The following is a 14067-nucleotide window of genomic DNA, read 5'->3' as shown; positions in this document are numbered from 1 at the left end:
GATTTACTTGTGTAATGGCTTCGCCACAATCTCTGGATGTACTGTCCGAATTTTATCGCTTACAGAATCAGCAGACGCAGGCTTTACTGGATGTCCTTGGACAGCTCGTTCAGGGTCAACGTGCTATGCAAAACGATGCGGCAGCCGCCGCTCCACTGCTACCGCAGCCCCAACACGCTGTTGCACCAACTTTTCGTCCTTTTGATGCTGCACTGGAAAGCTGGACGGAGTAGTCATGCCAATTTGGATTCCATCTCGCCGCCTACAGAATTCAAGGTAATGAGCGGCAGCCTTTCCTCCTTTCCTCCATAGGCGTCCAAACATACCGTGTGATAGTGAAATTATTTCCCCGACGCGACGTAGCAACTCTGTCCTACGAAGAAATTTTGTCTGCATTAGATGCATATTTCAAAGAATCAGTCAATGTAGTTGCCAAACGGTATATCTTCTTTCGTACAAAATGTACGGCCGGTCAAACTAATCGGGAGTGGGTTGCAACCTTGCAAGGCCTTACTAGGGATTGTGCTTTTGAGTGTCAATGTGTACTCCCTTATTCAGATACTATGGTATGTGATGCAATTGCACAGAACGTTTCTGATGTTCGTTTAAGGGAACAGATTTTGAAACTAGTCAATCCCTACCTTCAACAAGTGATGGACATATTGGATCGGCAGGACACACTTGACTTTGCTCAGGAATCATTTGAAACTTCACCAGCTGTGTGTCACATTAACCGGCCCGCCAGGCGCGCTGCACGGAACAGTAAACAGCCCTCGCGCCCGTCCGCGCAGCTGCCACCGGGCTCTCAGCCACGTGTGCCGCGCAGGCAAGCAAATGCGTGAGAATTGCCCGTCACGCCAGGCTATTTGCTTTTTCTGTAATAAAAAAGGACATGTTCAGAGTGTTTGCCAGAAAAAGCTCAGATCGGACACTCACAACCATTCCCGGCCCTTTGCTTCGCGCCGGCATCGGAATCGAACCAAGAATACTCAGGCTCGTGAACCTTCACCCATGGAAATTCATGTAGTTCATTCCACTCCGCCCAGTGCCTCTCTCTCTAACAGTGACTGTGTTCGTCCCACAAATAGTGTGTGTCGACATCGCCGGAAATCCCGTCAAGTTGCAAGTGATTCTGTACCAGTGTCAGTTTACGTTGCACGAGACAGTCGCTCTTGTCGTCAACAGGACAATAAACTTTTTGTCGACTTGGACATTAACGGCAAAGTGATACTATTCCAGCTCGATACCGGAGCTGCAGTTTCACTGATCAATCAAGACACGTACAAACAGCTGGGCACACCTCCGTTGCGTGCCGCAAATGTTAAGTTAAATAGCTATTCAGGACAAGCAATCCCTGTGTTAGGACAGTGCAGCCTTCTTGCAACATACAAGGGACAAACAAAACTTGTGTCATTGTACATCCTTCGTTCTTCTTCTGCAGTGAACTTGTTTGGTTTCGATTTATTTCAGTTGTTTAACTTGTCTATAGTAAATCAGGTCCGATCAGTGAACCAGTCTGTGCCTTCAGACAGTGTTTCTCGTCTATGTGAAGAGTTTGCAGACATTTTTGCACCGGGCCATGGTTGCGCTAAGAACTATAAAGCACATTTGGAACTGAAAGTAAACGCGCAACCGAAATTTTTCAGAGCGCGCAATGTTCCCCACACATTGCGTGATGAGGTCGCAAGAACATTACACAATTTGGAATCACAAGGTGTAATTGAACGTGTGCAGGCTTCTCTCTGGGCATCACCCTTAGTAATTTTGCCAAAACCTTCCGGAAAATTGAGACTTTGTGTGGACTTCAAGGCAACAGTGCATCCACAACTAGTGATTGCAACTTTTCCTTTACCCCGCCCGGAAGATCTTTTTGACAAACTGTTCCCGGGTAAATATTTTTCGAAGTTGGACCTAGCAGATGCGTACTTGCAAATACCGGTGGACGAAGAATCCCAGCGCGTTTTGGTGGTTAACATGCATCTTGGTTTGTATCGATTCAAACGACTGCCATTCGGGTGTGCATCCGCCCCTGCATTGTTTCAGCAATATCTGCAAACTGTTTGTGCGTTGGTCCCCACTGCAGCAAACTATCTGGACGATATTGTGATCTCCGGACAGGCGGAAGAAGAACATTTAGCCAATCTCAGAACATTATTTCAGGTCTTGCGACAAAATGGTCTTCGCTTGCGGAAGGACAAATGTGTGTTTTTTGCTCGTGACTTACCCTACCTGGGACATGTACTCAATGCCCAAGGCATACATCCTAGTCCTGAGCACCTCCGTGCCATACAAGACTTGCCTTCGCCGCAGAATTTGAAGCAGCTACAGAGTGTGCTGGGAAATATCAATTACTATCATCGCTATGTGCGCCACGCCTCTTCCATTTCAGCTCCGCTTCATCGCTTACGCCGTAAAGGTGTTCCGTTCGTCTGGACGACGGAATGCGAACACGCCTTTCGACAGTTGAAATTGGCGTTGCTTTCCAATACTTGCCTTACGCCATTCAATCCCCAGAAACCCCTTTTGTTGATGGTGGATGCATCGGATTTCAGGATCGGTGCTGTGCTTGCGCACAAAGATGGATCGCATGATCGCCCTATTGCCTTTGCGTCCAAATTGCTCTCGTCTGCGCAAAGAAATTATTCACAGATCCAGAAAGAAGCATTGGCTCTTGTATTTGGTGTTACTAAGTTTCATGATTTCTTGTATGGTCGTCACTTTACCATCATCACAGACCACAAACCTTTGACATCGCTTTTTCATCCGAACAAGCCTGTACCTCCAAGTACAGCGCAGAAATTCATTCGCTGGTCTATTTTCCTCTCGCAGTACCGTTACGATATCTTGTATCGGTCCACTGCTAAGCACAGAAACGCCGATGCGTTGTCCTGTTTGCCTGTTGCTGAGGATAGAGCATTCGATTCCTCCGAACTTGCTTGCATGTTCATTGATGCGGAAACCGATGACGTGGTCGAATCGTTTCCGATTGATTTTCGTCGTGTAGCTACAGCCACAGCTGCTGACCCTGTCCTTGCTACCGTTTTGCGTTTTGTTGCTACGCAATGGCCCTTGTCAAAGTCACGGATCGAGGATCCGTTGGTTCGCCGATTTTTTGCTCACAAGGAGAGACTTTTTGTACGACGTGGTGTTTTGCTGTTGCGTTCTGATAATGATCAGTCCAGGGTCGTGGTCCCACGTTCGTTACAGTCCTCTGTCTTATGGCTTCTCCACCAATGACATTGGGGTATAGTGAGAACGAAACAACTTGCTCGTCGGCACTGTACTTGGTTCGGAATCGATGCTGCGATTACGAATATGTGCTCTTCTTGCATGGCGTGTGCTGAACAACAATCCGCACCACCGCGGAAATTCTTTGCATGGCCGACAGCCACTTCCCCTTGGCAACGCTTACACATTGATTTTCCTGGTCCATTCTGGAATGCTCGATGGTTGGTTGTGGTCAATTCATTCAGTAATTTTCCTTTTGTTGTCCAGATGTCTTCCACGACGTCATCTGCCACCATCCAAGCGTTATCTGCTATCTTTTGCATTGAAGGTCTGCCACAGACTATTGTTTCCGACAATGCCCCACAATTCATGTCCGCAGAATTTCAGTCATTATGCAAGGCCAATGGTATTCAACATCTGACGTCCGCGCCGTTTTCGCCACAGTCAAACGGTGCCGCTGAACGATTGGTCAGGACTTTCAAGTCACAGATGTTGAAGTTGAAAGAGTCGCACTCTCGGGAGGACGTGTAATTGCTCTTTTTGTCCTCGTATCGCTCTCAGCCCCGAGATGGTCGCTTGCCGGCTGAGCTGCTCCACAGTCGTCCTCATCGAACCTTGATGTCTTTGCTACATCCGCCGCATCAGGTTCCTGTGCAGCGGCAGACGCCTGCTTGTCTTCCGCCATGGAACTCTTGCCCGCTCCGGACCATATGGCGTCTTCGCCCGTCGGGTGCCCCGGCCCGATGGAGGTCGACCCTTCGGCCCCTCCTGTCTCTCTGTGGGCGCATACACCGCATGTTGGCGTGCACCCTGGAGCAGGTTTTCAGGCGTTTCCTAGCTCCCCTCGGACTGAATGGCAGGGTGCGGGTGGCACTGCCTCACCTGTTGTTAGGCTCCCCACCTCATCGCATACGTCAACATGGGGTCCTCCCCACGGTGGGGAGGTGCATCAAACGTTTCAACAAAATCCTGTGAAGCCTCTAAACGTGCCTGCTTCTGGTTGTCAGTCAAGTGATGTGGCACAAGACAACAACATGTTTTTCTCTTCCCTAACTCCTGGGTAAGGATTTGTCGCACAGATTCACAGATCATCTGCAGTTCATCCACTATCATGCGCACAGTTAATCGATGGCCATTCATGACTAATGTCCTCACTTTCTCAATGTTTTCATCACTGATGTCAGTCGCCGGTCGTCCGCTACAAAGATTGTCAGAAACACTTTCCTGGCCTCCTCGAAATGGGCAAACCACTCATACAAACACTTCCTGGACAGTGCTTGATTCCCATAAACACCAGCATTGCATGCATTTCTTTCAGTGTCTTGACAAGCTTAAAACAAAACTTTAAATTGATCCTTTGCTTGTTCATTGTCCTGTTCTCAGTCCAGAACCAATGCACTAAACAAGCACTTCGTCCAACAAGTCTAACTTGGAACACACACGTTGCTCAATTGAACTATTGTGGGGGCTGCTATGCAGGTGCAGTGTTGTGAGTCGCCAGTGTTGCCCAATTGACCATTTTGACTTCATTCACCTAAATTTATTGTCAGACATAGAAAAGATTAGCTAGGTAGTTTTATTTACCAATAGAATGCATGTTAGATATATAACATGAATACAACCAATTAATTATAGAGAAATACCCACCAACATTCTCAGATTCCAGCAACCTCATGGATCCTCCCTCCTTCTTTGCTATACTTTTTCCCTCCATCTTCATCCCCCCTCCATACTTTTTTTATGTTGACCTAGTTCTTAATTGCACTATTCATTTCTCTTCCCCCTAATCTATCTTTACTTCTCACTCTGTCCTTATCTTTTGTGGTCTGAGGCTGGCACAGTTCTTACCATCATAAAACATCTGATCTCTTACTCTTTCTGACATCCCCCTTTATCACTGTCTACCTGTGAGGCTCTCTCATCTTGTGGTTTGAGTGACCCATTTTTCTATTTAACCTACCCACTGTATCCCTCTCACCTTCCCAAGGAAGGAACTATTGGCTCTGAAAGCTAAGATAGCACTTTACTTTTATATGTTTCTATTGACAGTAATAAACATTTCATCTCCTGAAAGTAAGTGCTGGGTAGCAATGCTCAAGTAAAGTGAACACATTTCCAACAGTTTTCACAGTTCCGATTTGTCCATGCTTGTAATTTTTAATGTTTGAACATTAATAGTTTGTTTCAAAATATTTACATGTGCTTTGTTGTTTTTGTTATCATTGGGATTGGAATCACATTATTAATTTCACAATGTTCTAATGATTTTTATGTAACTTAAATAAATTTAAGCAATACATATGACTTTCACTTACAAAAGGGTGCTTGTGGTTCATGGCAGCAGACATGTAGGGCACAGTGTTTGGGGGAGCAGGATTGTTACGACTTCTTCCACGAAGTCGGCTCTCCTTTGTGACAGGAACACCACCAAGTAGGTCACCATGAGATGTATACGAAACTCGTGATGCATGTGAGGTATACGATGAATTTCGTGAACCAATGCTGGCATAGTAGACAGGAACCACTATAGCACCATTTTCTTCCGACATTGGTGTTACTGCATTTGAGTCATCCGCATATGGCAAGTGTTCCTGAAAGAACAAAATGTTAATTTTCATAACTGTATAACTATATACTATACACTCTAATACCAGAGGATATGTGATGTTCATTTTATGATGTAATGTAAAGAATACAGTTCTCTGACCTATCAGATGCCGTAATGTTGTACATTTATTAAATAATTTTTATTAATATCTATAATAAATTTTGTACAAAACAAGAAACTCCAACATGACTTTTTGCTTAGCAGTCATCTATCATCAAATTTCTTCATAGTTGAGACATAATCTAAAAGAAAGATACACTCTGAGTATACAATAATAAATACCTAGAAATGATGATTATAAAACTATAACTTACCAGTCATAAGATGTAATCTGCCAAGTTTAATTTCAACCATTGACAAAATAACAAAAATTTAATCCCTCCAAGCCAAACAAAGCAATGTAAATGCAGCATGCAGCTAAAATTATATTTAAAATTAATCAGCAATACATTCTCATTAGAAATACCGAAATGAAGCTGTGTAAAAACCATTTTATGCAGCCATGCACCTCTATACCTCATTTCAAATGCATAATGTGGAAAATAATGCCAAAAACTGAAAAAATTTAGTCAAACATAATTAGGGCCTACTAGTGTAGCAGCCAGAATGAGATTACATATCTTTGCAATTGATGAGCCATCGCTTTCAAACTGCAAGCACTGATAAATATATATGTGCAGAGTGCTTGCGCACTATATTTCAGTGGAAACAGGAAAATGAGAAAGTTTTCTCCCATAGATTATAATACGTTAAAGTATTGTGATAAATGTAATGCCAAATCAAATACCAGAAATCAAGTGCAGTTCATTTAACAATTACCAGTCAATATTCTGCAATGGAAAAAATGGACAAAAATTGTCTTTTTACCTCTGACTGGACAGAGAAAAAGGAAATAAATAAAAAATAACTAATGCATTGCGGAACTGGACATCAAAAAATGATCTGTCAGCAGCTACTCCTACCATCTACTGTAATTTCACAATCAGCTTGATGAAAGCTAATACAGCTGTTTCAGACTCTTAAGGTTTGGTAATGACTCTACACAGTAAATGATGCTTCTGTTTATTTTGTATTTCTTCATTCTTAGGATATATGTTTACAACAATTCTGTCTTGTCATACAGTTTTCCTAACAATGGCAGCACAGCTTTTCCCATCAACAATACCATATAGCTGTCCCCAGAGTTCATCCCTGAAACTTTTTCAGCATCCATTCATGCTGCCCTTTACAGATACTCTCGACAACTAAAGATGATATATTCTCTCTTTGAGTTCCCTACAACATCCTTTTGAAACACACATTACCTTATGCAGTGCTCTGTATGCTCGTCCTATGACATCTTCGATGTGGTCTCCCCACTGCAGCTCCTGTTCAAAAACAAGAACATTATTTACAGTTTCCGTTTCTACTGCTCTCGCCCTCACCACTATGAAGCTATTGATGTCATATTAGTTTCTTAATGTCCTATTTTTTGTAAATTTTTCCATAAAAGCTTGACTTAGAAGACATAATCTGCCCTAAAATCCATACAAATGAATCCCTATTCAAATGAATCCCCATTCCAGTATCTTCTTCCAAAAAACAAGACACAATATTGTTAACAATTACCAGAAGTGAAATACCAGTAATCAAAATATTCCCCTGTCCATTTGCAGCAACATTTACCACCCACAGAGTAAATGTGTGCCCAATGCCCATCTCTTAACAAATGAACTGCCTGATAGATACATCTGCTTTAGTGCCTCACTACTGCGGGATAGTCACAGTTGCTGCTTCAGCAACTGTGACAGTTAGTCAAATAAAGCTGTACTCATTTTATGAAACAATACACCTCAAATTACAGTATTCTATAAGCAAAACTGCTCAACACTTTTATTACATCATCAGAGCTTTAAAATACTAACACATTCGATAGTGAATGATTATAATTATTCTTTCATTTCTCTCAGCGAGCAGCATACACCAAATTCAACCACATAATAATACTTCCACATATTATTCTTTTAAAGTAGTACTCTTTGATTATTTCATAACTGTCTTAATTTTAATACAGAAATTTTTATTAAAAAGCAATTATTACAATCGACTTACTGCTTTAATAAATCTCATCCTGAAATGTTGATATATTAGTACATAATATGTCTTCATTTCTTTTCCCCACAGATTTCACAATGAACAATTAGAATTGGTGTAGCTTCTGAATTCTGTGACCCAAACTCCCAGTATATAATTATTAGCTTAACAAGTGCTTCAAATTTTTGTTTAGGGCTCTTTACAGAACATATCCATGTTTGTTGTTTCATGAGGTATTTCTTATAGGTTTCAATAATGTTTAAAATCCACACAGTAGGCAGCAGGAGCTTGATCTAAATAAATACTGATTTATATCAGCTGCTTCAATTTTTGGTATCTTGGATTAACATCGGATAACACTACAGGCTTCTAAGCAAAGATATTATTTTCACTCAGTTCATATGCTTGAAGATAAACTTCAAGTTGTTGTGGTAAGTAAGTCATATTTAACCTACTCAATATTCAACTTCCGTTAAAACAGAAGCTAAAATCCTTGGTAGTTATTTGCAACTTCAACTTATACCTACCAGTATAAAAGTCGGAAGGAAGTTCAAAAATAAACAAACCATGTTCACAATGAATAATTAAATAAATGGAAGAATACTCAGATTCAATGAACTATTTTCTATAAAACATAAAATTATTTCCTTGTCTCGACAGAAAGTTTCATTAAAACGTAAATTAAAACTACAGATTGTATGTTAATCAACATGGGCAGGGGAAAAAAAAAGTCTAAGTGAAAAAGAAATTTATGTTGGCTGAAATACTATAGATGTTATTATGCAAATATTCAGTTAATTATTAGACACATGTTATGCCATTCATTTACAATTTTGATACATATTTCGTCAAGAACATTAATATATCTCTAATGGAAAGAATAAAAAGAAATAACAGAACAATAACTGACAAATCAACTGCTCCATGAATGAAGAGCATCCATTATGTAAACCATCAACAAACAAAAACTGCTTAGAAGCCAATGGCCACTTATGACAAGCTATTGCACCAATTTTTGACAAGGTGCAACTTACAAGTCATACCAGGCTAACCCAGATATAAAAAAAATAAATGTTGTCACTTACTTATCTTATTAAAAAACCAAATTATATGAACAAAAACAAAACAAAACTTCTAATAGAAAACCTGATCCACAAAATTCCTGATTTACTATCTCTTCCCATACTTCTCCACTAAAACACTGGACTGAAGTGGTCAACAGAATAGTGTCTGCACAACCACAGAAATATACACAAAATGATAAATTATCTTCTGGAGGATATGAAAAGATACAATTTCTATCATGAGAAACCGGAAGAATCACAAATGAAGGAACATACACTGGTGTACAAAATTAAAGGAACAAACAGAAATTTTGCAAGGTTGCTTTTACTTCACCACAAAATAGTATTAACATGAGATAGTAAAGTAGAAACAATGTAAAGAATACAGAACGTAATCAACTGCAACATGCACAATGGTAGACAAAGATATTCCTCATTTTTTTCCAAGTTAAAAGGATTTGCACACACATTCTGACAACTTGTTAATGTGCTCATTGTTGGGTGGGGCCACCTCAGGCACCAATGCAGGTCTGACAACGACGAGACATGCTGTGAATGATGCCATCAATTTCATGTTGAGGCAATAATGCAAATTCTTCCTTCAGAGCTGCTCACAAGTCTTGGAGAGTGGTTGGTGGATGTTGACATGATGCAACCTGTCTTACTACTGCATCCCAGACACACTCTATGGAATTCAAATCAGGGGAGTGAGCAGGCCACACCATGCGTTCAAGGAAAAACCTTTCCAAAAAACATCAAACATCCATGCTCTATGAGGTTAAGCATTATCGTTCATCAATGATAAGTCTGGGCCCCCAGCATCTCATAGCAACCACTCATGACACCCAATACCTCCTCACAGTACCTGACAGCAGTCAAATCTTGTTGATTCATCCATACAGTTTCATGAAGAGGTGTTCAAGTGGTCAACATAATCCCTGCCCACACCATAGGGATCATCCCCAATATCGGTCTCTTACCACATTGATTGGGTCCTGAAATCATGTTCCATGTGCCCTCCAGATGCGAATCATTATCACTCGCCAGACCTAAATGGGACTCATCTGTGAAAAGAACACTGGGCCACTGTTCAACCATCCAGGTTGCATTTTGATTGCTCCACTCTTTCCCTTCTGTGAAAACATGCCAGAGGTAAACAGACAGCAGATCTCCAAAAATAAAGGCTGCTCTCCTGAAGAATCCTGTACACCTTCTGCCTTGGTATAACACGTCCAGGGGATGCTGCAAGGTCAGATGCCAGTTGCAGTGCAGTACTAAGGCAGTACCCTCATGCCCTTACAGCTAAATAATGATCCACTCATTCTGAAGTCACATGTGGTTGGCTCTGTCTTGATCTCTAGGATTCATTTTCAGTCTCTATAAGCTGTCGCCTCATCCAAGAAACAATAGAACAATTCACATTAAGCCATCGAGCCACATCAGTCTGAGAACTCTCTTGCTTCCATTCTTCCTACGGCCGCCCACAACAGAGAGTCTGTAGGTGTCTTCTCTGTGCCATACAGTCTGTGGCTGTGTACAGAGCGATTTTGGAAGTTGGACTACCCTGAAAACACAGCCCTGCTTAATATGTGCCCTGATGTCATTGCTGGCACAGTTGTCCATTGATCGGAATGCCATCTTCCAAGCGTAACACGATCGTAATGACATCTGTTGACAGTTTGTATGATTATATTGTGTATTAGTAGACACAGGACAGGGAAATACCAATTTGTTGCTATAATTTTTGACACCAGTGTATTTGCGTGGAAGGGTGTATTAACATGTAAAATTAAAATGCAGAGAGCAGATGAACAATTAAAATAAAAGAGAATTAAGCAGAATGGGAAATTATTAAGTAGGAAAGTGCTATGTGAACAAGTAATTTACAGAAAGGGAAGTCATTGGATAAATGAGATAAGGACATACCAGAGTGAAGTGAAATGAGAATGGAGATAATGTTCTAGAAAGCAAAAGAGAATTGAAAGAGTGGGGAAGCTAAACCCAAAATGTACTGATATACACCAAAAACTAAAATGTACAAAGAAATAAATAAAATAAATAAAAAATGACTTCTCAAGAATAAAGTGTTAGACCTGGTTGTAAGCTATAATGGCCTGAAGAAATGTCTGTATGATAAAATAAGCATTGTAAGAAATGAATTATATTCTGGATACTGTGTTGTGCTACTTTCCTAAACAGAAAATTTGATTTTATCTCCACAGATATCATCATGATTTCATATTTATGTGGCATGTACGCTGTAGTTACAGAAAGTTAAAAAGCTGTGTACTGTCACAGGAGAATCACCTAGAATGGAGCTCACAACATCTACAAGAAAATTCATCTGGTTAACTCTTAGTTATTTAAACATTAGTGTTCAGTTTATACATTTTTTTACTTGTACAACTGGTTTTTGTGTGTGTCACTTCTATCAGAATGAATTTTTGGGATTTGACTGTTCCTGCTTATCTGAGAAACAACAGTATTTTCATTTGTTATTTAATTTTTTTCCTGTACCATGGTTTATATGCACACCTATTTGCATATTTTGTTTAACTATGAGGTGTCTAATATCACTATAAAGTATGATTCAGCAACAAATAAAACTATCACTACTAATACTATTACTATTATTATGACTATTACTCTTGCTTCTACATGTAGTTGGCCTTATTTTGGATGATATATCAGATTTTAATTTAATCTTTACAGAACTCTGTTAATGCTATTGCCATATTTAGTTAATGTTTGTATGCAAGATTCAACTAGCAGAGAAAAAAATTCAATTCACTATAGTTGAGTCAGTGTAAGTAGATGTTAGGCAGTTGCAGTGGGCTGGGCATGGTAGGTTCGTGTGTCTTTCTCAACTAAGTGAGTTTGTAAACGTTTCTATTGTAATGCCATAATGTTGTCACAGCTCTATAGGCTGCTACTGTTTTTGCCTGTAGCCACTTGAATTTTGAAGTTGAAAGCTGACAACAGTGCTGTCACTGATCTTCCTAAGTCATCTTAATTATTAAATAAATATATATGTAGTTAATCACCCACAAAGAAAGTACTTAGATATGAATAATTTGACATGGGGCTAAAATGTAAATATTATCGGCCACGGATTGCTGAAATGTTTATACCACACAGACACAAAGAATTAATGATCATTACTAACTCATTATTATAGACACACTTTGAAACAATTTGATACTGATCGCATTAAATAAGGGATGGTGATTAAGATTTAATGTATCGACAATGAAGAGGTTGCAACAAATGGGGCATAAGATCACGAAGAACTGGAAAGGAAATCAATCCATTCATTTCAAAGAAACCTGGCAGTTGCCTTTACTGATATAATTAAACTACAATGATAAATTATACTCCTGGATACAAGGTCTGTGTCTTAATTGTTGTGAACCTAACTTACCACCAATCTATATGACACTGGACAACATATAATTGCTCTTTATTTACTTGCAAGAGTTAATGAACTTTGCTATGGAAACTTGTGAAACAAAATGCCTCTACAAAATTATCAGTACTATTTTAAGTGAGGAACAGGTTTCATCTAATTGGGAAGAAGTTGTTACTTTCCAATATACAAAAAAAGGGAACTGAACAAATTGTTCAGAGTATGAAGAAATTACATTACTGTACGCCACTTACAAAATTTAGACAGACATAACGTTAGCAAAGCTAAGCTCTTATACTGAAGATTCAAGGTGATGCCCAATGTGGGTTTAGACAAAACACACCTACTATTCACAAAGTATATGTGCTACAGCTGTCAAAAGAAAAGTAATGTGAATATATAAACATATACATTTCCTTTTCATAAATTTGAAAAGAAAGAAAAAAAAAAAAACCTTCTTGAAAATTTTAATAGAAAATAATATATATGAAATTCATGAACAACATGGTATCACTAACAAAATAATAAATTTAAAATTTTAATAAAAACCTGCACACTAATTTTTAAAATATTTAACAAAAATTGCAAACAAAATATCTAAAAAATAGAGGTCAAAGCAACAATTAAACTTGTAGATTTTCTGTTTTTAATATTATAATATTACAAAAGGAATTACAATATTACAAATGAACAATTTGGGAGGGTACATTGTCAGGCAGATGTATGTTAGATGAGTCTGGGAAGTTCATTGCTGAGTCAAGAGCCTGATGGAAGGTGAGCGAAAAATACCATAATGCAAGAAAACATCTAGATGATGCCTCTATCCAGTAGGTGATTTCAAACAGCTGATAGTGATGATGATTATTTGATAATAACAAAAATTAATTAAAACTTTTTACAGTCCAATTAATAAAAGTGGCACAGCTAACCATCTGAATATAGATAAAACAATATACATCATTCCTATCTCACTATCTATCACATTATAATGCACTGAAAAGCAATGAAACAGCTTTTGTAAAGACCAATGAAACTAAATATATTAATCACAGGTTTCGAAGGACAGGACTGCTGTTTAGTTACTGACACAGTAGAATCAATTTAAGGGGAGAAGCTTCAGCAGAAAAAAATTGAAATTTTCTGTCAAAACATAGAAGAATATGTTAAATAAAAAAGTTAAGCTTGTAAAATAGAAATTATATCCGAAAGGTATTTCTACAGATGCAAAATGCATAACATCACAAGTAAGTCACAGATATGGAGCAGATGCACCTGGAATGATTCAAGTTGGTACCATATTAGTGGAGGTATAATAGAAGGAAGAGAAGTGGCTAGAAAGACAAAGTTGGAACAAAGTCCCATGTTATGGAACTAAATGCATAATGCATTCAAAAGATATCTGAATACTATGCTTCAGCAACAACAGACACTGAAACACACAAGACAGCAGTACTGACTGTGTACAGGCTCCCCTCAGAAAACATAAATTTTATTAGGTAGTTGGGGAGATAATTAATAAAACTTAATAGAAACTCACTGCACATGGTGATTTCAGTATTGGTTTCATTTTTGAATGTAATCATCTAGAGCATTTACGTAGATACACACACACAGAGAATTGTTTTTTTCTTCTCAGTTACATTCCATATAAAATAAAACATAATGCAACAGCAATTATTAATTTATCT

The 14067-nt window shown here is 39.0% G+C and overlaps 1 protein-coding gene across 1 annotated transcript in view; it reads right to left on the bottom strand.

Moving 5' to 3' along the window:
* Positions 1-7534, bottom strand: part of LOC126199501 (sodium channel protein para-like) — a 416386-nt gene extending 408852 nt beyond the window's left edge. The window contains exons 1-3 of the mRNA XM_049936424.1: positions 7367-7534; positions 7141-7203; positions 5544-5819 (exon numbers count right to left, since the gene is read on the bottom strand). Of these exons, the coding sequence (XP_049792381.1) occupies positions 5544-5819; positions 7141-7203; positions 7367-7534 (507 nt within the window). The remainder of the gene's footprint in view (positions 1-5543; positions 5820-7140; positions 7204-7366) is intronic.
* Positions 7535-14067: the final 6533 nt, after the last annotated feature.

The sequence above is a fragment of the Schistocerca nitens genome, chromosome 8 (assembly GCF_023898315.1).
Source record: "Schistocerca nitens isolate TAMUIC-IGC-003100 chromosome 8, iqSchNite1.1, whole genome shotgun sequence".
NCBI lineage: Eukaryota > Metazoa > Arthropoda > Insecta > Orthoptera > Acrididae > Schistocerca > Schistocerca nitens.
The sequence above is the reverse complement of the archived record's forward strand: the minus strand, read 5'-3'. Positions and strand labels throughout refer to the sequence as shown.